The sequence below is a fragment of the Podarcis bocagei genome (genome assembly GCF_964188305.1).
Source record: "Podarcis bocagei genome assembly, chromosome: 14".
NCBI classification, from domain to species: domain Eukaryota; kingdom Metazoa; phylum Chordata; class Lepidosauria; order Squamata; family Lacertidae; genus Podarcis; species Podarcis bocagei.
In genome coordinates this window covers 18,084,607-18,111,760 of record NC_138139.1, presented here as the reverse complement: position 1 = coordinate 18,111,760, position 27,154 = coordinate 18,084,607, and the positions used below count along the sequence as shown (strand labels likewise).

The following is a 27,154-nucleotide window of genomic DNA, read 5'->3' as shown; positions in this document are numbered from 1 at the left end:
ATCTTAAGCATGTGATTTCCCCCAAAGAATTCTGGGTACTTTATTAGTTCCCAGGATTCTTTGGGGGGAAAGTCGTGTCCTTTAAATGCCTGGTGGGGACCTGAGGTTAACTTTCCTTCAGCCAACTCCCTTCTCCTAGCAGGATTCAACACCAGTCTTTTTAAGTCCTTACCTTGTTCCCCTGCCATACTTGCATCAGGTTCTCTTCTAGTCCTCAGTGTTAAACCTCTCCCTGCTGATTTACTTTTGAATTTACACTCCGCACTTTCAATTTTTTTAAAATACAGCAAGGCGGAGTGCAACATATAAGGATAAAATCAACAAAGGAGCCATAAAAATATCAAAAAAATAAAAGTTATTTCTGCTCAGTATTATTTTATTGCTTAAGTTATTAAAGCAGAAGTTAATCCCTCATCCTGCCAGCCTAAAAATGACAATACAATAAAGCAGCTTTACAAACTAAGGTTTGCTGGAAATGCAGCTCATCTCCCTGGAAGATGCCCATGCCGATGGTGTTTTCATTTAATGATTTGTATTATAAGTCTGGAATGTATTGCTGATATCTCTGCCCCCCTAAATATTTCATATCTGTTTTCTGAGTCAGACCTTTGGTCTGTTTTGCTCATTGCTTCCCACACTGGCTGGCAGCAGCTCTCCAGGGTTTCAAGCAGAGCACATTCACAGCCCTGCCTAGAGATGCTGGGAATGGAAGCTGGCACCTTCGGGATGCAGAGGATGCTCTGTGCCTGAGATCTGGCTTTTCTACTCTGCCCTTTGGTGTCATGGGTTCAGAGTATTCACAGAATTATAGAGTCGGAAGGGACCCTGAGGATCATCTAGTCCAACCCTCTGCAATGCAACTGTCCCAAATGGGGATTGAACCTGCGACCTTGGCCTTATCAGCACCCCGTTCTAACCAACTGAGCTAGTCGTCATGATTCCTTTAGCATCAGTAGTTTAAAGATTAAGCTTTTGAGGTCCACTAATAATAATAATAATAATAATAATAATAATAATAATAATAATAATAATAATAATAATAATTTATTATTTATACCCTGCCCATCTGGCTGAGTTTCCCCAGCCACTCTGGGCAGCTCCCAATCAAGTGTTAAAAACAGTACAGCATTAAATATTAAAAACTTCCCTGAACAGGGCTGCAGATGTCTTTTAAAGATAGGATAGCTGCTTATTTCCTTCACATCTGCTGGGAGGGTGTTCCACAGGGTGGGCGCCACTACCGAGAAGGCCCTCTGCCTGGTTCCCTGTAACCTCACTTCTCGCAATGAGGGAACTGCCAGAAGACCCTCGGCGCTGGATCTCAGTGTCTGGGCAGAACGATGGGGGTGGAGACGCTCCTTCAGGTATACAGAATTGAGGCTGTTTAGCTTAAGCTTTTGAGGTCCATAAATTGAAACACCTCACCTTAATTTGGATAATCATCTCGCTTACCCTGACTCATTTCTAGCAGGGAGGGTTATTTGGAACCAGCTCCATATTTGCATCAGCGTGTAGCTTCAACTTAAGGCAAGAAAAGCCTATTAATCAGGGAATTGCTCTCCCCAGCGGCGAAGGCCGCAATCTGATTGCAGTAAGCCTGCCAAAATAAGGTTAATTTTCTGGAACTCTGCAGGTTCCCCTTTCCCAGTGTGGGAAGTTTAGCTCAAGAGGTTGGTTTATTAAGTGAAGCAAAGGGGCTTTCTGGATATCTGTCAGCAAACGGAGCAAATCTCTTCTGCCTGCCTTGCTGAGTCATGAATTCTTTACTCTTTAGCGTTATCTGTACTTAACACTATTAATCCGTCATGTTTGTCCAAGCTGCATTGTGATCCACGGAGGACAACCCCTTTCTGAGCCAGTGTGGTATAGTGGTTAAGAGTGGTGGACTCGTAATCTGGTGAACCGGGTTCACTTCCCCGCTCCTCCACATGCAGCTGCTGGGTGACCTTGGGCCAGTCACACTTCTCTGAAGTCTCTCAGCCCTACTCATCTCAGAGTATTTGTTGTGGGGGAGGAAGGGAAAGGAGAATGTTAGCCGCTTTGAGACTCCTTAGGGTAGTGATAAAGCGGGATATCAAATCCAAACTCCTCCTCCTCTTCCTCCTCCTCCTCCTCCTCCTCTTCTTCTTTCACTACAGCCCAAGGTAGCTGACACTCTGGAACAGAAAGGAATAGATGGCATCCCAGCTTTTTCCCTCCAGGGCTACCTCAGTTTTCTTTCACCAGAGTGGCAGCTGATAGGCAGCAGCTGTGGGGAAGCTCTTCTTACAACTTCCTTTCGCTGCTTTCCCCTCAGACAGCTCCTCAAAACGCGAAGAAAGTGTTTCATGTTGCTATGGCTAAGCAACTGTGACATGAACACGTTTTTGTAGCTTGGATGGGAAACTGCAACAGCAAATGTATTGGACCAGGTGCGCAGCCCGGGAGTCATTTTGGACTCGCAGCTGTCCATGGAGGCGCAGATCAATTCTGTGTCCAGGGCAGCTGTCTACCAGCTCCACCTGGTACGCAAGCTGAGACCCTACCTGCCCGTGGACTGTCTTGCCAGAGTGGTGCATGCTCTAGTTATCTCTTGCTTGGACCACTGCAATGCACTCTATGTGGGGCTACCTTTGAAGGTGACCTGGAAACTGCAACTAATCCAGAATGTGGCAGCTAGACTGGTGACTGGGAGCGGCCGCCGAAACCACATAACACCGGTCTTGAAAGACCTACACTAGCTCCCAGTACGTTTCCGGGCACAATTTAAAGTGTTGGCGCTGACCTTTAAAGCCTCAGTCCAGTATACCTGAAGGAGCGCCTCCACCCCCATCGTTCCGCCCGGACACTGAGGTCCAGCACCGAGGGCCTTCTGGCGGTTCCCTCATTGCGAGAAGCAAAGCTACAGGGAACCAGGCAGAGGGCCTTCTTGGTAGTGGCACCCGCCCTGTGGAACGCCCTCCCACCAGATGTCAAAGAGAACGACAACTACCAGACTTTTAGTAGACATCTGAAGGCAGCCCTGTTTAGGGAAGCTTTTACTGTTTAATAGACTATTGTATTTTAATATTTTGTTGGAAGCTGCCCAGAGTGGCTGGGGACACCCAGCCAGATGGGCAGGGTATAAATAATAAATTCTTCTTCTTCTTCTTCTTCTTCTTCTTCTTCTTCTTCTTCTTCTTCTTCTTCTTCTTCTTCTTCAGGAAAGCCTTGTTTGCTTGGAGCAGACAGGCTTCCCCCCCCCTCTAATGTTCAGTTGTAGAATTTGACTACACCTGAAAGTAGCCTAACTTGGTAGGCTGCATCTTTCTGTGGGTCCCTATCTGGTCCTCTGAGTGGACAAGCAATGCATACCCTCCAACATTTATCCAATGAAAACAGGAACGTCTTACATAATAATTCTAATATTTATACCTCGCCCATCTGACTGGGTTGCCCCAGCCACTCTGTGCAGCTTTCAAAATATATTTAAAAACATAATAAAACATTAAACGTTTTTAAAAAAACCTTTCCTACACAGGACTGCCTTCAGATGTCTCCTAAAGGTTGTCTAGATACTGATCTCCTTGGCTTGGGGAGGTTGCATAACTCCAACATTTACCCTCCAACATTTCTTTGATGAAAATAGGGACGTCCTAAGGAAAAGCGGGACATTCCAGGATCAAATCAGAACCTGGACAGCATCTATAAATCTGGAACTGTCCCTGGAAAACAGGGGCACTTGGAGAGTCTGGGAATGTCATGGGGTGACATGGGACCTCCTGTGGTGAACATTGGTCTGTAAATATTGGAAATAAATATACAGCATGGCCATAGAAGCACCCCATGTTACCAGCTCTGAAATCTCTTGAGGGCCGCTGCTCTCCATGTTGCTGACCGCGTTTCCTTCCACCTGTTGCAATTCCAGATACAGCCCGCATAAGGACGCTGACCCTCTGAAGCCCAGAGAACCTGCTCTCATCCGACACTTCATTGCTTACAAGAACCAGGACCACGGCGCCTGGCTGAGGGGAGGAGATGTGTGGCTGGACGACTGCCAGTGAGTGTGGCCTCAGTTCAACCCTCCAGAGTTCAGCTGGGTGTTTATGGCGAGCAGAGGGCTGTGGGGCTAGGACTGTGTTTCTTGTTTATAACACTCCGCATCTTTCATCCGGTGGAGATGAATGCAAAGAAAGGGAACCAGGAAGAAAGCAAACCAACCTTACTGTTTTGCAGAAACAAACCCCTGAGCGCGAGGGTTGTCGAGTTGTTTGTGTGCATACGTGTGTGATCGAGACCCGTTACAATGAGCTGCGGCAGAAAAGGGACTTTAAATAAACCTTTTCTGCTTGAGCCTGAAATAAAATATAAGCAGCTGCGCCAATGGTTTTGTTTTATGTGGTAGCCTGTTATTGCCAAAAATTCCAGTGCCAGGGAGGTAAGACATAAGACAGTGCAGCATGTAGAAGGGTTGTGTAAATAACAGGCGGTTAGAGAGTCTGGAAATGGGAGCAGACGCTTCCTGTCTTCTCCTTCTCCGAGACAAGATTGTCAGGTTGTGCCCTGCAAATCTTACCTATCTGTTGCATGGCTGCAAAGCGCCCCCCCCCCCCCAAATCCAGCAAAGAAAACTTTTAAGAGCTTAGGATCCTTCCTTATACTGGATCAGACCATTGATCCATCTAGCTCAGCACTGTTTGCACTGGCAGGCAGCGGCAGTTCAGGGTTTCCTGCAAAGGACCACCCCAGCCATAGTTGGAGATGGCAGGACTTGAACCCAGGGCCTTCTGCTACGGCCCTTCTTCAGTTAACCTCCTTGCCTTTCTCTGCCTCTGGCCCTTACACCCCTTGTTCCTTTGCTACCTGCTGCAGAGTCATATCAAAGCCATGCTTATTCTAACAGGCAAGAAGCTGCAACTTTCCACAACTTCTGCCATTGTGGAAATGGAGGGGAACCTAAAGCTGGGGCAGGGAACCTGTGGCGCTCTCAGATGTTGGCAGACCACAAATCCCATCGTCCCCGACCATTGGCAATGCTGGTTGAGGCTGATGTGGAGGTGGGAGCAAAGGGCTGCAGGTTCTCAGTGTTAAAAGAGACGTGGAAGCTCTCCTGGTTGCAACCTGCCAACTCGGAGAGACGACCAGTCACATGTCTGAAGGCTTTCATTCATTTCCCCTGCAGTAATGTGCAGGGGAAGGCAGGTTTTGTGGGAAAGGGAGCCACTGGAACACTGCTCTCCAACAAATTCAGTTTATCTGGTACAACCCCAAATTTGGGGGGCCTGCACCTATGCCAGCCAGAGCTCACAGGGACTGGTAGCACGAAAGGCAGGGGCAACAGCCGCCGCCATTGCCGCAGGGAGTGGGCAGTGCCAGAGCTAAAGAGAGACATAGCCAGCTAATTCTGACAGAGCAATGGCGCATGTTACTCAAGAGACAGATGCTTAACAGTTGTCTCTCTATGCAGCTTTGATTTCACGCCACTGTTTGCAGGTGAGAACCATACCTGGGCATTTCCTTGCTCCGGACTCAATACCGATAGCTGCAAAAAATTTGATGCATGTTGATGGTGCTGAATGAATGATCCTGAACTATCACCTGCGTTTGCAGGTAACGCTAAGCCCAACCACGATCTGTAGCCAAGGTTGTTCTTAGCTACAGATTGTGGTAGAGGAAGAGGCAGCTGAACCAATATCCTGGGTTCAGACAATATGCCAGGCGAAATCTAACCTAAAAAGACTTGCGGGAGGAATAAAGTGAGTTCACGCTCCTCTCTGGAGGCCAGCATGTTTGAGTGGTCCTGGTATGCCATAGTTTGGCTTTCTGTGACGACTGAACAAAGCCAGAGTACCATACAAATAAGTAAAATTTGAGAAGGGTTATATAACACTGCAGCCACATGTGGTTGCTTCCAACTTTTTTCCTGTTTAGATGCCTTCTCTCTGCTACCCCAAACGTCCTCATAGCCAAGCTAATATCTCAAACCCGTCAGCAGAGCACAGAAGTATTTTCCATGTTGTTAAGTTTTTGGCAGAGTTTATTTCGGCAAAGTTCAAATCAGCCTCCAGCTCTCGTAACCTAGAGTTTTATAGACGTGGGGGTCTAGCCATTTTAATATTTGTTACTGTAATATATTACACCAGAACAATATATGCTAATGTGAATTGCAACACTCAACATCTTTCAACACTGACTAGACGGCCACGGTTGCTGCAGGAATTCTGCGCAAACGGTAGTCGTGTGACGTCTCTGCCCTCTTGTGGCGTAATAGCACCAGTGAAAGCAAATCTCTTTCGCCCCTCTGCTGTGCTTTCAATAAGTCACATTTATAATTGCCCTCTGTTCAGAGACATTTCTGCAGTCTGTGGAATTACTCCAGAGCAGGGATAGACAAATGTTTCCGTTTGTTTCTCTCAGTTCCCTATTTTTCCAGTCTTCAGTTGTCTACATTTCCACATCAGTTTTAGATTTTATATCCTCATGAAAATTCATTAGTGTTTTAGTATGAATTTGTCCCTAATACAGTGGTACCTCAGGTTAAGTACTTAATTCGTTCCGGAGGTCTGTTCTTAACCTGAAACTGTTCTTAACCTGAAGCACCACTTTAGCTAATGGGGCCTCCTGCTGCCACCGCGCCGCCAGAGCCCGATTTCTGTTCTTATCCTGAAGCAAAGTTCTTAACCTGAAGCACTATTTCTGGGTTAGCGGAGTGTGTAACCTGAAGCGTATGTAACCTGAAGCATATGTAACCAGAGGTACCACTGTATACAATTTTTGCAAAGCCCATTTCCCTAATATTTTTTCATGTTGCTTTCACTGCTATGTGAATTTTCAAGCACACTTTATGCACCATAAGAAAAGGAAATGCCTCTATTTCTACATAATAGATGGGGGAGGGGAATAACCCGCATTGAAAGAAGGTGACCCAGTTTGTCATGTGTCAAAGCCTGGTCTTGAACCCAAGACCCACCAGGCATCTGTTCTAAAGTTCTCTTTTCCTTGCAGGTTTGCTGACAACGGCATCGGGCTCACTTTGGCCAGGTAAGTGCTCCTGGCGCTTCTACGTTTTCTTGTATTTTCACTTGCATAAGATGTTGAAAGCAGGATTTGACCAAAGCACTTCTGCTAACGTGCAATTCCATCCCTTCTAGTGGCGGAACGTTCCCACACGACGACGGATCAAAGCAAGAGATAAAGAACAGCCTCTTTGTAGGTGAAAGTGGAAACCCAGGGACAGAAACAATGGACAACAATGTCTGGGGACCTGGAGGCCTGGACCACAGCGGACGGACTCTTCCCATTGGCCAGTGCGTCTTAAGTTTCTGTATTTTCAATTTTGTTCAGGTTTCCAGGAGAGTTTAGGGCTTAGCTTCCCCCCACTCCAAATCACTGTGGATGGAGAAAACGGAAAAAGGTTTTTTCCTCCCTCTCTCATAAAACTAGAAGTGAGACATTCAGCCAAACTGAATCTTGGCAGATTGAGGATGGACAAAAGAAAGTACCTTTTCACAAAGTGTGTAGGCTTTGGCCAATATTCTCTTTCTGCTAGCGCAAGGGTTCTTAGGCCAGCGGACAGACGCATTTTCTGTTGTGCAACAGAGGGAATATTGTGGCGCAGAGTGCACTATTTCACAATACGTAAAGGTAAAGGGACCCCTGACCATTAGGTCCAGTCGTGACCGACTCTGGGGTTGCGGCACTCATCTCGCTTTACTGGCCGAGGGAGCCGGTGTACAGCTTCCGGGTCATGTGGCCAGCATGACTAAGCCGCTTCTGGTGAACCAGAGCAGCGCATGGAACTGCCATTTACCTTCCCACTGGAGCGGTACCTATTTATCTACTTGCACTTTGACGTGCTTTTGAACTGCTAGGTTGGCAGGAGCAGGGACCGAGCAAAGGGAGCTCACCCTGTCGCGGGGATTCGAACCGCCGACCTTCTGACCGGCAAGTCCTAGGCTCTGTGGTTTAACCCACAGTGCCACCCACGTCCCTATTTCACAATAGTTACCAGCAAACTACTTGTGCAACCACGTCCCACAGGCCCAAACATTTCACCAGTGGAACAAGCATTCTGCTGAGGGACTCTTAACTTTGCGTTATGTTGGATGCAACCCATCTTCTCCACCCCCTCCCCCTATTCCAGAGTTGGTATTTAGGGCTTGGCTTCATGCCCAGGAGGCTCTGGAGTGTCCTGGCCAATTTAAAACCACCTCCGACAAAGAGCCGCATTTTTATTTCACGTCTTTTAATGGCTCTGTGTTTAATGTTGTATTTCGGAGCTCATTAAGTCTCTGTTTTGGGATGTTATCCCTGCAATGACTGAATGAATGAGTAATAAGGCAGCTGACCACTTAAGAGACCAGAGACCAAGCTCAAATTTTGCTTTTGATTGGCTTGCGGATATTATTCCTTTTTTTAGGTCAGTGGCCTAACTTTCCCGCAAAGCTCCTTCTAAGAATGCCAAGCAAATATGTATGATCTGCCAAGGCATGAGAGACCCCGAGTTGAACTTGTTAAGAATCACAAGGTTTTCCTCATATATATAAAAAGACCTTGCAGATTATAGAAGCTAGTTTTTCCAGTGGAGTGTGAAATTGTCAGCTGAAGCTCATGTATAGCTACAATGCAATCTATGTTTACAGTGGCAACTCACTGCAAGGAGACTAATAACTTCTCTCTTTTTATTTTTAAAAAACGTGCTTTAGGAATTTCCCAATTAGAGGCATTCAGTTTTACGATGGGCCCATCAATGTCCAGAACTGCACCTTCCGAAAGTTTGCCGCGTTGGAAGGCCGCCACACCAGCGCTTTGGCGTTCCGCCTCAACAATGTTTGGCAGAGCTGCCCCAACAACAACGTCACAAACGTATTCTTTGAGGACGTCCCGGTGAGTTGGCTTTCAACGCGGGCTCACCATTGCAGGGCTATGTGCATGCAGAGGGAGGACATTTTGCAATGGAAGAATCGCATTCCTTCACTGGCCACCTTCTGAGGGTCACATGGCAGTGGTGGGCGGGGCAACAGGTGCACCTCATATTGCTGTACAGTGGGCTGTAATCTAGCCATACAAAAGTCAGAGGTTCCTACATGTACATCTCTCAAGGAAAGCAAGAGGCCTTATTACAGTTTAAGGACACAGTCCAGCCAGGCTAAGGAACTGGAGAATTGCAAGGACTGGAGAGGGGGGTGGTCTGTGAGGAAGATGTGGCCTGTAAGAAGGTGGGGCATAAAGAGAGTTCTGAGGACCAGAAGCCGTTTGCTCCTGGGCCTTAGGTTCTCCACCCTTGGCTTAGCAAAATTATTATTATTAGTGAATTTAGTATTACAGTCGTACCTTGGAAGTCAAACAGAATCCGTTCTGGAAGTCCGTTTGACTTCCAAAACGTTCGGAAACCAAAGCGTGGCTTCTGATTGGCTACAGGAAGCTCCTGCAGCCAATCGGAAGCCACAGAAGCCCCGTCAGATGTTTGGGTTCCAAAGAACATTGGCAAACTGGAACACTCACTTCCAGGTTTGCAGCGTTCCGGAGCCAAAACGTCTGAGTACCAAGGCGTTTGGGATCCAAGGTACGACTGTATTGCTATTATTTATTACATTAGTCATTTTTTTGCCATAGCAACTCAAAATGACTTACAATATTTTAAGCAATACATACATACATACATACATACATAAAAACTGGCGTTTTTTAAAAAACCGCTACATTAAACTTCCCACCCATGCAAAAAGCCAGATAGTAAAAAGCCAAAGGCCTTATTAAAAAGGATTCTTTTTGCCTGACATCTAAAGATATGTAACATTGGCATCAGGAAAACTTCCCTGGGGAGAACATTCGACAAGCGGGATGCCACCATTGAGAAGGGCGGTTCTCATGTTGCTGCTCGCCAGACCTCGCATGGAGGGGGCACACAAAGAAGGGTCTCAGATGACAATTTCAGGGTCCGGCTGAGTTCATGCAGAGAGAGGCTTCCTTTGAGGTCTTGCACCATATAAGACTTCATAGGTCCAAGCCAGAGCTTCAAATTGTGCCTGGAAACTAATTGGTAGGATTTCAGGATAGGTATACCTCAAGCTTTAGGGACGCGGGTGGCGCTGTGGGTTAAACCACAGAGCCCAGGCCTTGCCGATCAGAAGGTTGGTGGTTCGAATCCCCACGACGGGGTGAGCTCCTGTTGCTCGGTCCCTGCTCCTGCCAACCTAGCAGTTCGAAAGCACGTCAAAGTGCAAGTAGATAAATAGGTACCGCTCCAGCAGGAAGGTAAACGGCGTTTCCGTGCGCTGCTCTGGTTCTCCAGAAGCGCCTTAGTCATGCTGGCCACATGACCCGGAAGCTGTACGCCGGCTCCCTCGGCCAATAAAGCGAGATGAGCGCCGCAACCCCAGAGTCGGCCACGACTGGACCTAATGGTCAGTGGTCCCTTTACCTTTACCTTTAGCCCGCAAGCTGTTTTGAACTCCATGATCAGTACCAGAGGCCATGGCCAAGATTCCAGGACAACTCACACAGGGCTGCCGTGTTCTTTTCAGGGCACATATGGATTGCAGAAAAATAGGAGGCTTCTGTGTTAAGCTCTGAACTTTGGGGAGGGGGGGAATAGCTCCAAGCAGTTACTAAGCTATGGGTTCAGAATTAATTGGTTAATGTGTCATATTTTCCCTTCTGTTCAGATAACCTCTCGAGTGTTTTTCGGAGAACCAGGACCTTGGTTCAATGGGCTGGATATGGATGGGGATAAAACATCTGTTTTCCATGATGTTGATGGCTCTGTATCTGAATATCCTGGGTCCTATCTTATAAAGGAAGATAACTGGCTGATTAGGCACCCAGACTGTATTGATGTCCCTGACTGGAGGGGTTCTATCTGTAGTGGTCGATATGCACAGGTAAGACTGATGGGCATGTTCAGAATTTGGATCTTGCTGGCTCACAGTTCTTTCGCATTTCTGATTTCCACAGCAGATCATTGCTGTGGGGTTACTGGTCTCTTCCCTATGCATGTTCTTCTTCCTTAAAGCTCTTTAAAAGGAAGTAAGTTTTGCTTTGCTTTGATTTCAGGTGTACATCCAAGCCTACAAATCAGCCAACCTGAGAATGAAAATAATAAAAAACGACCATTACGGACATCCTCTGTACTTGGAGGGGGCTCTGAGTAAGAGTGCCCACTACCAGCAATATCAGCCTGTGATCACTCTACAAAAGGGCTACACCATCCATTGGGACAAGACTGCTCCCGAGGAACTGGCTATCTGGCTCATTAACTTCAACAAGTGAGTGTGTGGCCCGTAAAAAACAGCATTTCGATTGAGGAATATAGCTTCAAGTTGCTAAAGAAAGCCGGGGTGTGTGATGATGATGTTATAATAGCCACTGCATTCTTCCAGGCCTGACATCATTGTTCCAGGAAACCCTCTGCAAGTTTTACCATCTTCTCACCTAAACATCCAAGTCCCCTTAGAATGGATGTAAAGAAGTCATGCGATAAATATTTGAGGCACTGCGTGGGCCAAGTTAATCCCTGACTCATAGAAGGTGGTGGCTCGCTACAGAGAAATTGTTCTGTATTGCTATAAGGGATCTTTAGATTCTTTGGCATTGACTCTGCCCAGCATGTAAACATTAAGCCCAGGCATGTCCAAAGTCCGTTTTGGGGGCCTAATCTGGCCCGCCAGTCGATTTAATCCGGCCCCCATGGCAGTATATGTCCTGCAGTAAAATCCTTAAAAAAGCAACTTCAATCCTAAAAAGCTCAACAACTTCACACACGTTCACTTAATCAAATCTGGCCCTCTTTGAATTTTTTTTAGACAGTTTGCAAGTAAATGTATTTTATTTTTGGAGTGAGTGGAATTTGACTTGCGACATGTCCCAGAAAAATCAGTCACAGAGCTTGGGGTTGTTATTGTTGCAATCATCATCATTATCGTTTTAGGAATGACTGGATCCAAGTTGGGCTTTGCTATCCTAAAGGGACGACGTTTTCCATTCTCTCCGACATCCACGATCGCCTTTTGAAGAAAACCAGCAAAACAGGGACATTCTACCAGGCTCATGAGATGGACAAACTTGAGTATCGATATGCTTCCAAGGGATACTACTATTGGGATGAGGACACTGGGTAAGGAAACAGCAAGCATGCCCCGTGTCCTAAAGCTCTCCGAAGCACAGAATTGCTATGGAGGATTGCAAAGATGTCTTGGGTGCAGGGTTGTTTTTAACGGATGCACAAATGACATCCTTGTGTCCAGCCTATATGCCATCTTTCAGATTCAGCTCCGGTGGCAATTTCCCCGTCTTTGGTGATCATTCCTCTTCAACAAGCAAAGCCATGCCATTTTGGGTCCCTCTTCACTTATGGCAGATTTTTGACCACCTTGTCATATGGAATGATCGATTTGCATAAGAACGTAAATTGGGGATCAGCCCAATGGCTGAGTCCAGCGTCCAGGGCTCACAAGAGCCAGCCAGATGACCCAATGCGAAGCCCAGGAAGAGAATTTGAGCACAACAGTGCTATCGCTGCTTGCGATTCCCAGAAATTCAGAGACACACTACTTCTGACAATGGAGGTGGAGCATACCCATTATGGCTAGTAACCACTGTAGCCACGATTTCCTTTGTACCCTCTGTTTTTAAAATAATGGGGGCCTAATGGTATCCTCATTGGGACTCGGGTGGCGCTGTGGGTTAAACCACAGAGCCTAGGACTTGCCAATCAGAAAGTCGGTGGTTCAAATCCCCGTGACTGGGTGAGCTCCCATTGTTCGGTCCCTGCTCCTGCCAACCTAGCAGTTTGAAAGCACGTCAAAGTGCAAGTAGATAAACAGGTACCGCTCTGGCGGGAAGGTAAACGGCATTTCCGTGCGCTGCTCTGGTTCGCCAGAAGCGGCTTAGTCATGCTGGCCACATGACCCGGAAGCTGTACGCCGGCTCCCTTGGCCAATAAAGTGAGATGAACGCCGCAACCCCAGAGTCGGCCACGACTGGACCTAATGGTCAGGGGTCCCTTTACCTTTAATGGTATCCTCAAGCACTGTGCATAGAACACTTATACAGAATCAGACCATTGCATACCATCCAAATTTCTCCGATGAAAAAAGGGACTTCCTATTCCATTATTTTTATTATTCCCTGCCCATTTGCACTAGGTTGCCCCAGCCACTCTGGGTGGCTTCCAACATATATAAAAACACAATAAAACATTAAAAAACCTGCCCTAAACAGGGCTACCTTCAGATGACTTCTAAAGGTTGTATAGTTACTTATCTCCTTGGCTCGGGGGGGTCACATAGCTCCATACCCTCCAACACTTCTCTGATGAAAATAGGGATGTCCTAAGGAAAAGCAGGACATTCCAGGATCAAATCAGAAACCAGAATGGCTTCTGTAAATACGGAACTGTCCCTGGAAAATAGGGACAGTTGGAGGGTTTGCCACTGGCCCCTCTATTTCAGTGCTGTCTACACTGACCGGCAGCAGCTCTCCATGGCTTTGGGCAGGGATCGCTCTGGGGCTTCCCAGGAGATGCTGCCAGAGATTTAACCTGGGACCTTCTGTGTGCAGTGCAATGCTGCATTACCGAACTGTGGCCCCATTGCAGAAGGGAAGTACACAGTCGCTTTGTTACATCTGGACCATCGGCTTGGCAGCAGGGAACCAGCGGTAGCTGGGCAGCCAGCTAATGGGGTGTTGGCACTAGCAGTGAGCTGCAGTGTGCGTTGGCAGATCACTGTGCCTGCTGGTCTTCAGCCACCTGCTATCTTCATTTCCTCAAAAATGCCTTTGTGCCTACGTGGGGCCTGGGGCCACTTGGAGGAAATGAAAATGGGAGATAGCTGGAGCTTTGGCTGCCAGAGAACTTTGCTTCATGCCAAGCTGCCCAAAAAGTGTTGTTTTGTTTAAAGCAAGCAGGCAGCAGTGGTAACATGGAAAAGTGGAGGTCATTGACTGTAGCAATAAGGATTACCGTATTTTTCGCCCTACAGGGCGCACTTGCCCATAGGGCGCACCTAGTTGTTGTTGTTTTTTTTTGGGGGGGATAAAGAAAAAAAAATATTCCCCCCCCAGGCGCGGAGCTAGGGTGGGGGAAGCCCGAGCTTCCCCCGACCCTAGCCCCCAGAACAGGCTGCTATCCGCAAGCCTGGGGACAGCAGCCCGAAGCCCGGAGTGCGCTTCCTGAAGCCTGGAGAGAGGGGTCGGTGCGCACCGACCCCTCTCGCTCTCCAGGCTTCAGCGAAAGCCTGCATTCGCCCCATAGGACGCACACACATTTCCCCTTCATTTTTGGAGGGGGAAAAGTGCGTCCTATAGGGCGAAAAATACGGTAGATAAATAAGATCAGCCCCAGCACCCAAGTTTTGAAAAGAAAAAGCTGGCCATCAGTGGCAGTGAAGGGACTGGGTGCCGGCTGGGAGATTTTGTACAAAACAGCTGGAGGGCACCACACTGGTGCTGTCTGTCTTACATACATACTTGTAAATGTCAAATTTCTTGAGCAGCCTCTAATAGTATGAGATGTAGTAGTTGCACCTGGAAGTGAGAATGATGCATAAGAGAGCACCTGCCTGGGATGGATGAGTAGAAATGCATAATTCACACATAATTCATTTAAAGCACACTCAATGCACATATAAAGCTCCCCCCCCCAAAAAAAAAGATGTTTCCCCCTTCCAAAGATACAGTTCCAACATCCTTAACAAACCGGTTCCCAGGATTCTTTGGCAAGAGCAATGCGCTTTAATGGTGCAGTGGAAGGGTTTAATATGTCATTTTGAAAGCGAAGTTATGGCTATGGCTCAAGCTCTGTTTCAGACCGGTGGGTTTGGCCCCCTTGATTCTGAGGGATAACTTTAAATCTCCATGGGAAGGGGGGATAGTGGAGGAAGTGCAGAAGTGCGGGTTGTCCTCCCTCTATATAGAGTCCATGACGTATAGCCACGCAAAGGCGGTGATCGCGCAAAGATTAAGGGATATTGCCAGACAGGAGGACATAGCCCGTGTGAAACCTGGGTTGTTTCTGGGGGAGCAGTTGTATCGGGCTGCTCCAGCTCGCTACCTGGCGGATATCCACTACGTGGAATACCGCAGACTATTTACTGCAGCTAGGCTGAATGTTCTTGACTCGGTGGTCCTGAAGGGAAGATATGGAGGAGTCCCATATGACCAGAGATTATGCCACTGTGCATTGGGTGAGGTAGAATCCACAGAGCACATTTTATTGAGCTGCCCCTTCTACAACGATTTAACTCCATACTTACCCCAGCTCAGTTCCCGACAAAGAGGAAAGCAGACAGCATATCTGCTAAATAAGTCTTCTGGGAAAACAACCTTGTCAGTGGCTAAATTTCTTTTCCTGGCACTCAAGTGTCGGAAACGTATAACTGAATGCTTTGACGTGGGTTATCTGTGAGAGGTCTAGTACTGTGGCCCTACCTTATTTATGTACCCCCTATGATGTTATAGTTTATAATTATTGTGTAATGTTTTAATTCTGACTATTGGTCGAATAAAGGAAATTGATTGATATCTGCCATTTTCAGGATGAGCTTCATCCTGTTCCGGCTACGGCAGTGTCACAGAGTCAGGGACACTCACGGCTCTTCCATCTTTTCCCAAAGGTTGCTGTTTCTCAAGTTAAAGGCTCAGCATGAAAAGGAGCCATTTGCCTTCTGCTCCGTCAGAGGTTGCGAGCGAATCAGGATCAAAGCCAACATCCCCAGGAAAGCAGGGTCCAGCGACTGCCAAGCGAGAGCCTACCCAAAATATGAAGAGCAACCTTCAGTGGATGTGCTGATGCCCAAAAAGTTGCCAAGCACACACCTGGTAAAGTAGCTGATTTACTGTTGCCATTTTTCTAGGCCTTTGTTTCTGATTAAATCAGTGGATAATTTTCCTTCTGGAAGCTCATCAAACATACAGTGGTACCTCTGGTTGCAAACGGGATCCATTCCGGAGGCCCGTTCGCAACATGAAAGGAACGCAACCCGCAGCGGCGCATCTGCGGGTTGTGATTCGCCGCTTCTACGCATGTCATTTTTTGCATCTGCGCATGTGCGAGTGGCGAAACCTGGAAGTAACCCTTTCTGGTACTTCTGGGTCGCCGGAGGACACAACCTGAAAAAACATAACATGAAGCAAACATAACATGAGGTGTGACTGTACTTCAGTCCCATTTTATGGGCAAAGTCTTAAGTTTGCCCAAAGTAGAAAATCAACATTGCTGTTGAGAAACTAGGAAGCTGCTATGTACTGAATTAGACCATTAGTCCACCTAGTGTAATATTGGCTACACTGGCTGGAAGCAGCTCTCCAAGGTTTCATCTTTGCTGTGTGCTACCTTTTCAAGGGTCGGAGGGGGGGGGGATACCTGGGATTATACCTTTAGGGTAGGGGGAGCAGTGTACAACAGCTCTCCTCCACTGGCTGTCAGAAGCTATTGCAAAAGGGGGTCCAGAATGCGCTCTATTTGCCTCCAAATGTTCTGAATGTCCCTTGTCAGATTTGTAGATCACTCCACGTAAGACTCCCCAAAAATTGCCAAGGAGTTAAATTTCTGGCAAGACATAAACTGGGGACGCCTCATTTGAAATAATGAACCACAAAATGTGTGAGTGTAACTGCCAGAATAAATGTATGTTTGAAAAAAAGCATGTCTAGAAGAATGGTTTTGAAAGTCAATATATATACCAACTTTATTTTCTGTTTGAAACCAGAACAAGGACCATTTTGTAGAACTGAAGCTGGACAGCTACAAGACCAAATACTTCCATCTCAGGGATGATTTTGCGTATATCTCAGTAAGTCTTTCTTTGCTCTTGAGTAATATGCTGTATTTTTAACACACTCTATGTTTTAGAAACTTTTCATTATATTTTAACATAGCCAAAAGTCGTCTTCTATGGGGCATAATTTGTAACAGAATATATATAAAATACGCAGTCGAGGAAAGAAACTCGAAATAATTGAGAAAACTAACAGATCTAACAAAGGCTTATCTGGAAGAATCTATATTTGTTCCTGAATTCTTTTAAAGTACTGTTGAATGGAATCTGAATGGATTTCATATTACTAGCAAGGCAAGTTGATATTTAGAATTGGGCTTAATTTTCTACCAAATCATAATTATAGCTGGACTTTGATGTTTGATTTATATACATGAACACACGCTCCTTGGTTGGTATAAATATTATTTTTTTACATTTCGCTGCAATTTGGAACCAGTCTTACTTTCATAGCAGCAATAAGCTTGCCAATTTGTTGCTTTCTTGTCCTAATGCCCAACAAGACTGCCTTAGAATCAAAGGGGGGGAGGGGAGGAATATCCTGTAAGTTTTTAATATGCTATTATTACTCAGTGCTTTGGTCTGTTGGGACATCTTGCCAGCCTGTTTTGCCACATCATTTTCTAGCAATACTTTTGAGCATTACTTGTTCAAAAAAAAGTTTTATGGGGTTGCTAGATACTTTATATTTCATTTCCCTGCACCCTTTCCATCAGTGTTTCCAGATGCTTAGTACATATGAAAATGGGGTGTGTGAAATACATAAATTTTGACTAATTTCCAGTGTTGCACCTTAAATCAACAACACAAAGTTAAACGTAAAAGTTTGAAAATTTTCGTATTTCGAGGTCTGCCTCTTTTTCTTTTCTTTCTTTCATACACAATATTTCAAATCTACTCTACTTCTGAAAATCCAAAATTATCAACTGTTACTGCTCTGGTCTCCCTGATAACAGCAAGAACTAATTTGTTTCCCAGGTTGATGGCAGGAAGTTTTATCTCTCCGAAGATGGTATCCAAGTAGTTGTGATCAATGGGCATGATGGGAGATTTGTTGACCGGATGAATTTCAAAAACTCCGTTCTACAGGGAATCCCAGCACAGATGATCAACTATGTCAATAACATTCGGGAAAAGTAAGTTAATGAGAAATGAGGGCATTCAAGTTCTGGAAAAGTGGGTAAACTCTTTGAGCAACATTGGGGGAAAAACCCAACTGTCATGCAACAAAGTTTGATGGAAGCTCTTTGCCCTGTCCCTTGGATCCAGATCCAACCACTTGTGGGCCAGAAGGTGTTGAGGAGGGAGCGTCTCTTACTGGAACCTTACATGTAATACCTTGAACTGTGCAGGTGGCTCCTTATATACTTGTGCTGTGTATATGGTGTTCTACGTTGTCAGCTTTAATTACAGAGGTACAGTGATACCTCTGGATGTGAATGGGATCCGTTCCGGAGCCCCGTTCACATCCTGAGCAGAATGCAACCTGCGTCTGTGTTGCCGCTTCTGCGCATGACATCATTTTCAGCATCTGCGCATGCACGAGCGGCGAAACCCGGAAGTAACCTGTTCCGTTACTTCCGGGTCGCCGCGGGACGCAACCTGAAAACACTCAACCTGAAGCATATTTAACCCGAGGTATGACTGTACAGTGGTACCACGGGTTACATACACTTCAGGTTACAGACTCTGCTAACCCAGAAATAGTACCTTGGGTTAAGAACTTTGCTTCAGGATGAGAACAGAAATCGTGATCCAGCGGTGTGGCAGCAGCAGCAGGTCCCATTAGCTAAAGTGGTGCTTCAGGTTAATAGCAGTTTCAGGTTAAGAACGGACCTCCGGAACGAATTAAGTACTTAACCCGAGGCACCACTGTATACGTTTTCTGGAAGGGTGGAGAGGCAGAGACTGAAGCACAGCGGGTGGGGGGAGCAGTGGAGTTCTGGATAAAAGCAGGTGATTAGCACTCCTTGAGCCAAACCATCATTGGTGAGTATGCAGTGAGACAGTTGACTCCCAGGGGTAGTCAACCTTTTTATACCTGCCTCCCACTAATGAATCTTTCTTGATGGTAAAAATTTCCTTACCGCCCCCCTGTGCTTGATGAAAGGAGGATTCAGTTTGTGCCGTAGAACCCCCTACCGCCCACCTAGAATCCTGAAACGCCCACTAGTGGGCGGTAGGGACCAGGTTAACAACCCCTGGGCTACACAAAGTCAGCACAGAACAGGGACGCAAATGTTCTGGCGTTGCAAGAGGAAAGGATGGCCAGAAAGAGAGCGATCATGAAAATAACTAATTATAGGAAGGCTTGAACATCTTAACTGGTTCAAGCTTGCATGTGAAAGCGAAAATAAATAAATAAATAAATAAATAAATAAATAAATAAATAAATAAATAAATAAATAAATAAATAAATAAATAAATAAAATAAAATAAAATAAAATCTGAAAGATGGAGCACTCAACAGAAATAATGGGCAATAGATTATGGGAAGTGGTGTGGTCTGTGCCATGCATGCTATTCTTGCTACAGGGCCAGCACCCTCATGGCAAAATGGAAGCTATGATGGTTTCAGAAAGTTAGTGTGGAAAATGTTTTTTTAAATGAATACATTTCCCCACCCAGACCCTGGCTATACTGTGAAGCAGAATTCACACTAAAGTGAGTTAGGGATATTCAAGGACTTAGTTCAAGTCTGCATTTGTAAGCAAATCAGCATGATTTGCACTCCTCAAACTAATATGTGGATCAGAATGAAGTTCTTCTTTGGGGTTTTGCACCGAATTTTGCGGCATAGATCTTGGCTCAAAATATGCCCCCAATTATTTATTCTGGGGTAAAATTCATACAAATCTTGCGATTCCCCACAAAAATAAATCTCTGCAGAATAACGTAGAAACAGGATGCAACATATTTATCAATACAGCACATACAAAACAAACATGAACCAGAAAAAGGACTTGATTTGAGAGTGGAAATTGCCCCATCCTGGTTAATGTTAAAGACAGGTGTGGTAAATCCCATTCTGCACTAACCCTCATTTAATAAAATGTACCAACTGTGTTACTGGTGGGGAAATAAAATAAACCTCAATGCGGTTTACAAATTCATTGTGAGTTACGCTTTTTGATACAGTATTGGGTAGGCATTTGCTGTATCAAGGCAAAATGCATCCAGAGATATTTAATCCCCCCCCCCCAAAAAAAAATAAGTCTGTGTTCTGGCACATATGGACTAAGCATTCTTGGGATGTATGGAACAGCTGGAAAACCTAGTGGTTGTAGATGTAGCCTAACAAGCCCATATTCTGTCTTATAGCAGCCATGTGATTTTCTCATTGCTCCTGCAAACATTATACATACCATTTCTGATAACAGATGTAAGGTGACCTAATTGGATGTGCTTGTTAATCTTCAGAATAAATTATGCATGCCTGGCGAGACATGATTGAATTGATACAGGGACCAGCACCCCAGAGTTGCACAAGTGGTAGCTTTTACCAAATTAAATCACTCAGTGGAAGAATAGATGGCTTATGGATGCCTTTGTCTCCTGTAGTTCTATAGTGGTGATGACATCTAAAGGAAGGTTCGTTTCAAGAGGTCCGTGGACTACCGTCCTGGAGAAACTTGGAGCACAGAGGGGCTTTAAATTGAAAGGTAAATAGCTATTTTATAAAAGAACCTTTGTTATAGTTACATTTCCAAGAATTAATAGGATGTTTAAAAGTGTTGATCATTTCAGTTTACTGTGTTCTTCAATCTTTGGTCCCCAAGTGATCATCTTTGACCGCTGGCTAGGGATGATGGGAGCTGTAGTCCAACAGCTGGGGACCACAGGACAGTGGGCTAGAGGAAGTGTTGTACCACTTCAGATTTCAGGCTCAGCAGAACTGAGCTGCTGGATCTCCATTGAGTTTCAAGATGCAAAGGCTTAGGGAATTCATGGGGAGAGAACAGTACCTCAAAAAGCAAAATAATTTTTAGGAAGGGAGAATACCTCTTTAACGAAACAGGCAGCACACCTTTGGGGTTTTCTGTTGGAATGGCACTCTGAAATAAGATCCTGAAATCAGGTGGTTGTTGTTTTTTATTTAATGATTTTCAGATTTCTTTGCATCCCCAAGCGTGCTTGCATTTTTGTTGCCAAAGTTTGGGTTCTTCTCATTTGGTCAAGACTTCAGTTTTCAGAGAGAGGCTTTCATGCTTTGAATAGCTTCTTTGCCTCTGTTCCTTAGCCATGCCTGCATCCTCTTGGCCTTGGTGGGATCTTTCCTGATCTGCATTATACATTCTAGCCGATCTTCCATTATTGTGGTTTTAAGCATTCTCCAAACATTATGGAGACCCCCATAAGCATTCTCCAAACATTATGACCCCCTGACTTTCATTCAACTTCCTTTTTTTAAAACCAGTACCTTCATTTTTGAGAAGCCTCCCCTTTTGAAGTCAAAGGTGACTATGTTGGACTTCCTTGGCAGCTGTCCACTTACAGACATGTTGTATTTGATAGCACCATGATCACGGTTCCCAATCGGTTCAAGAAGACTTATATCATACACCAGGTTCTCGGCACCATTTAAAATTATGTCCATGGTTGCCTCCTTTCTTGCTGGTTCCAAAGCAGTCATTTGGAGGTTCTCAACTATCCTTTTTTCCTTTCGTTCAGATAAAATGGGTTTTGTTGGATACAAGGGCACCTTCCGGCCCTTCTGGGTTACGCTGAAGACAGATGACGAAGCAGTGAGGATTTTCCAAGCTCTGCCAGTTCCAGTGGTAAAGAAAATGAAACTGTGAGAACGTGACCTGCATTGTGTGTTCCTGCTCATTAGCACGCCCTCAATGGAAAATGTGTTGAGGCCCAAGGCGTGCTCAAGATGTATATTTTGATGATGTACATAGAAAAAACCTTATTGTGAATGGGTTAAATGGCCACATCAGACAACCAACATTCCGTAGGCAGTCCAGGATACAGTTAGTAATAGGTCTGTTCCTCTCGCAAGCGTATTTGTGATAAGAAAGGTTTGATTTCACATCATGTTGCCTTGGTGTACTGCAATGGTCTCCTTCATGTCTGTCCGTAGGAGTCTCAGGTTTTGAATCAGTAGAAATGTACAAAGTGTTCCTTCTCCGGTCTCAACTTTCCAGTCTCAACTTTCAGACACCTACTCAGGAAAAAACATGCACTTCTAAGTTGAGCTCCTGGCTATGTATATATGAAAATTTAAGCATAAGTCAGTATCAGACACAATGGCAAAAACTGAAAATGCTTTGTTGATCTCCTCACAAACTTTCTGGTGTGCTGGCATTCAATGTCAGCAGGACACTTCATAAGCACCGACTGATATCCTATTTCTGCCTGTGCAGCAGCGATCCACTGAATGCCGCAGTTGTTCAGGGTATTGCAGAGGTTGCTGGATCTTCACAAAGAGTCCCTTGTGACAAAGGACCAAATCACTGTGGCCAAGGATCAGATTATGAAGGACAAATGTTATCAGTTTCTCAAAGAAAAAAATTGTGCTTGGGCTTCCTGCTACCAGCCACTTTTTTTATTAATAAAAGCACATCAAAGTATGTCCCCTCACCCTGCCAATATGTAACTGCTTCAGAAGTGAGGCTGTCACCCAGAAAGCTTTTTAAAAAAAAGAATTAAAAAGGGAGGAGAAAATATTTATGGGTCATCAACAAACTGCCTTCAATGTGTGCTTTTTTAAATTGAGTGACTGACTGGTCTCTACTAGTAACTGACCATTCACAATCTGTAAAATTGCTTTTCAAAGGTTGCATTGTAGAAATACTGCTTTCTGAGAGCCTTGGGGAGGGTTGTGTCTGTGTGTTCGTCACTCCAAGTATTCTACCCGAAATAGCTGGTCCTTTTTCGGAACTAGATGTATAGTGTTTTGTATATTTTCTTAAAGCTCCTGCTGAAAAAGATTTAATTTTCTATTAATTTATTGCAAAAGGCACAAAGAAGATTAAAGCTGAAGAGATAAATGCTGTTATGGGATTATTATTATTTTTTGTACAATAGGGTAAGGTCATGGAAATGTTTCTTCAGCTAATCTGCTTTGCACTTGAAAACTTCAAAGGGCTGCAGAATGTGGTACTTCCCTTGGCAGCCTGTTTTGTATGAGGACAAAAACTCTTGGAATGTTACTTCCAAATGTTTTCGCTTACAACTTAATTAACATTTAGTTGTTTGGAATATACATTTATTGGAATAAAATTTCAATGCAACTCTTACATGCGTGTGTACCGTTTACTGTGTTGGATTATTTTATCACAATGAACTGATAGCACAGACCATCATCAGCCACAAACAATTGATCTAAACCTGCCAGCAAAATGCACATTGTCAAGTCTAAAGATGGTGTCATGTCACTTAGACCCTACCCCAAAGGTGTGTAGCATCAGTAATCCCACCATGAGACTATTTCCCTTTACTGCCACAACCCTCCATGGAGGCCCTTCAGATCCAGAACCTTGACTTATCCAGGTATAACTGCTTGTTTGTTACGCTCCCTCTCCTCTCCACAATGGAGAGGCCAGCAAAGAGCGAGGAGAAACTGTGCTGACATTTGCAATAAAGACCATGGCTCCTTGTGTAGGTACCATGTTACCTGGTCAATTCTTTTCTGTCAGCAGCTCTCCAGCTTCTCGGGCAGAAGGCTCCATCATCACCTGCTTTACAGGCTAAAAAGTCTGACTTTGAACATGGTAATTCTGTCCCTCTTAAATGAGCAGGGCCAGCCCAAGGTACTTTTGCCACTTGAGGCACAGCACAAAATAAAACAAAAACACACACCCCTTCCATACACAGAAGCTGACAAGCTCTCTTAAATCAAAGGTGAACTCAAGCAATCTTCACTTTCCCAAACGAGATAACCATCCATTAAAATTCACACTTCCAAGTTTTGCAATACAGTTCTCTAGCCACATAATGTGCACAAAAATGTACACAGTGAGGTAAAGTGTGCATTTTCTTTTGCATATTTTCACTAACATACAAAAATGCATTGTATTAGGGGAAATCGCTTTGCAAAAACAAAACAAAACCATGTACTAGGCAAAACTGCATTAGGAGAAACTCACATTAAAACACTGGTGAGTTTTCATGAGAATTTGTTTTAAAAAATAACCTCAAACTGATATGAAAATGTGGAAAACGAGAAAGAATACTAAAAATAAAAATAGAGAAACTGAAGTTGACAGATTCGCCCATCCCTAACCTGCACCGTTTGAATTATTTTATATTGTTCACGATCACAAGATTCCCATGCACAGAGGTGTTGTAAGCCTCCTCTGGTTTTTTCAGGTCTGGATAGAGAAGTATATATACTGAAGGCACCAATTACAAAGGGAAGCGTGATTGGTTCCTTACAACAAATTGGTGCATATTCACGAATGTGCCCTATAGAGCAGAAATGTAAACAATCCTGCACTTTGGTCCCAAGCAACTGAAATACCAAGGGCAGAAATCCTGTCCAAACTGTTGCTCCATCTCAGGCATGTCCAACAGGTAGATTGTGATCTACTGGTAGATCACCAGACATCAGTGGTAGACCGCAAGATGCTTAGTGGACCCCCCCCCCAAGAAAGCTTTGGTTCCCCTAAAATAAGCTCAACAACTTTACCTCCCCCCCAAAAAGCTCAACAACCTCGCCTGTCAGTAACAATGGGTAGATCACAGCCAGTATTTTTATAATGTGAGTAGATCACAGTCTCTTTGGAGTTGGACGTGCCTGATCTATCTAAAATGACAGCCCTGCCTGGGGTTTTTACTCAGTCACTGCTCCTTTGTACAAATCTAATTCACACACTTAAAATCACCACTGATATTTTAAGTTTAGAACAGAGATGAAGCGCACAAAACTCACAGCGTGTGGGTCTAAAGAAATAATAATAATAAAAAAAAACCTGGCCAAGGCACTTGAAAACCTGCTAGGTGGCCATTCTGGAAGGGAAAGCAAGCAAATACAATCAGACTTGGACTTCAACAGCAGAAATTAACTGTGACATTTCCTTATGCTTGACCACCCTCTAGTGGTTCGCTGCTGATAACAGAGCATATCCACCACCTACATCTCATAGACTTAAAAGATTTAACTCCAGACAGAATTCCCGCTGCTATAAATGCAAGGAAACCCAAAGACAAAGGTAAACTTGAAAGATGAACACATGATCTCTCAAAGATGCAAGCAGCAGCTGCAGAAACATCCTGCCAAAGCTCCAGGCACTCATAAGGCAAGAGGAAGTTTGCTTAAGCAAAGAAAAGCTCTCATGGGATCCACCTGACGGACTTGACTACATGAAGAGAACGGCACACATGGTCACACCAAGGCCACTTCCAAGGGGTTTTAACGCCTGAAATAGTCAAGCTAGCTGGTGATACTTTAAAAATGCAGCTAATTTCTTATTTCTTCTGTATTTACATAAACACAGTAAGAACAACCCAATATTGCCTCTCTCCCCCATGCCCCCATCCCTTTGGTGGGGCTTATTTGAGACATTTGGATCTGAAGATTGGGGAAAGTAGAACTGTTTGTTGGCTGTCAGACTAGTGAAAGTTATGAATAATTTCTTTTATGTAACTGACCGTCAGAAAGTTGGAAGGTCTTTTCTCCCTTCTCCTTTCCCTTCTTTCATCCTTCCATCACTCTCTTTTTATTTGGGGTCCTCTGTTCTGGGCCATTATCCAAGGATTACACGCACTCAAAGCTGATGGAAGAGCCCTGTGTGAGAGGCAGGGAAAGGAAGACTTTCCAGAGTGAGAAACTGAGAAGAAAATTCCCAGGTGTGAACTAGCAGAGTCCACCACTTTCAGTGTGAGACGAGGGTTAAGAGATGACTTTGAGAAAGGAGACTGCATTTTTCTCTTCTTTCTCTTTTTGTTTTTAGTTTCTTTTATCATTGTATTACGAAAAAGCTTTAATAAAATCTTGAGGCAGCTTATTTTCTGCAACTAACATGCATGTTTACTCAGAACAAAGTTCCACTGTGTTCAGTGGTGTCTGTCTCCTAGTAAGCGTGTTTAGATTTGCAGCCCATGGGTGGAGGTGGTTGCTGGGAAGGCAACCATCATAAACCAGGTAGGGTAGGAAGCTTGTGGTTATTCTTGACCTCTCTAACTTCATGCCATTTAAGCCCTTATTGCCTTAAAACTTTATTAAAGTTTCATTATTGTAAGCCTGCACCTTGGGTTCATTTCCATGCAGCTAAATACCAAGTGTATCATATGATCAAAAACCACAAGATGGTGTCCACTTCAAACACGCTACAAATATTTTCTATCTGGGTTCTAGAACTACTTCAGGCTCACTCTAGAGCTTGTATGCCTCCCGTGGAATTTGTTTTACTTTTAACAGCAGACTTCTGTCATGCAACATCCAGAAGAATATGTTTAAAGTTAAAATGAAAAGAAAGAAAGATGTTAACTGATTAAGTTAATTTTATGAGAAAATTGGTTTTGGAAAACTGTTACAATGATATACACTGAAACTCAGCTAGGGGGATTTGAGGAAGTCAAGTAACAATGTTACTAAGATTGGATTAAGTATAACTAAGATCTATGTTTGTTTCAAAATTTTGGAAAATCAATAAAAAAAACTTGGGGGGGGGGGAACAAAAAACATCCAGCTTCTTCTAAATGTTCAGATTAAAAACATGTTTGCCACATGACGTAGGGCCACTGTCAGAGAGACATGGGATTTACAAAAGCATTCAGGAGATAAAAAGGTGAAGGTAAAGGGACCCCTGACCATTAGGTCCAGTCGTGACCGACTCTGGGGTTGCGGCGCTCATCTCGCTTTATTGGCCGAGAGAGCTGGCGTTTGTCTGCAGACAGCTTCCGGGTCATGTGCCCGGCAGGACTAAGCCGCTTCTGGCGAACTAGAGCAGCGCACGGAAACGCCGTTTACCTTCCCGCTGGAGCGGTACCTATTTATCTACTTGCACTTTGTGCTTTTGAACTGCTAGGTTGGCAGAAGCTGGGACCGAACAACGGGAGCTCACCCCGTCACGGGGATTCGAACCGCCGACCTTCTGATTGGCAAGTCCTAGGCTCTGTGGTTTAACCCACAGTGCCACCCACGTCCCTATTCGGGAGATACATAGCAGCTAATTAGAAAAAAGGTACATTTTTCCTGTATTTATGTAAACTCCTACATTAATAGTGTTCTGTGTACAGAAACTGTTCTGATTTATGGTACTCATTTGTTTTTCCTGTTCCTACATTTTCACCATTACTTGAATGAGTTGCCCTTTAAGTCCCACCCGTCACTCACCAAATCTGCTACAAAGAACAGAATTACCTCTGTCTCTTCGCCGCAGTGCTGACAAGAGTGGATGTCACTGGCCATACGCCAACTGAAGAGATGAAAGCAAGATCAGATTCTCTGTCAAAGGAAGCTTTGTCCT

General features: G+C 44.7%; 1 protein-coding gene across 4 annotated transcripts in view; it reads left to right on the top strand.

Annotated features, from left to right (window-relative positions):
• The window catches only part of CEMIP (cell migration inducing hyaluronidase 1), a 167,372-nt gene extending 144,391 nt beyond the window's left edge, over nt 1-22,981 (top strand). For 3 of the 4 annotated variants that reach the window (XM_081171030.1, XM_081171031.1, XM_081171029.1), the window contains exons 18-29: nt 3,887-4,018; nt 6,964-6,999; nt 7,110-7,265; nt 8,664-8,844; nt 10,626-10,841; nt 11,014-11,225; nt 11,888-12,073; nt 15,573-15,777; nt 16,668-16,751; nt 17,715-17,872; nt 20,298-20,398; nt 21,408-22,981. In XM_081171030.1, coding sequence (XP_081027156.1) covers nt 3,887-4,018; nt 6,964-6,999; nt 7,110-7,265; nt 8,664-8,844; nt 10,626-10,841; nt 11,014-11,225; nt 11,888-12,073; nt 15,573-15,777; nt 16,668-16,751; nt 17,715-17,872; nt 20,298-20,398; nt 21,408-21,535 — 1,795 coding nt within the window. In that variant the 3' untranslated portion in view covers nt 21,536-22,981. The other variant, XM_081171032.1, reaches the window with a different exon arrangement.
• The last annotated feature ends 4,173 nt before the right edge of the window (nt 22,982-27,154 follow it).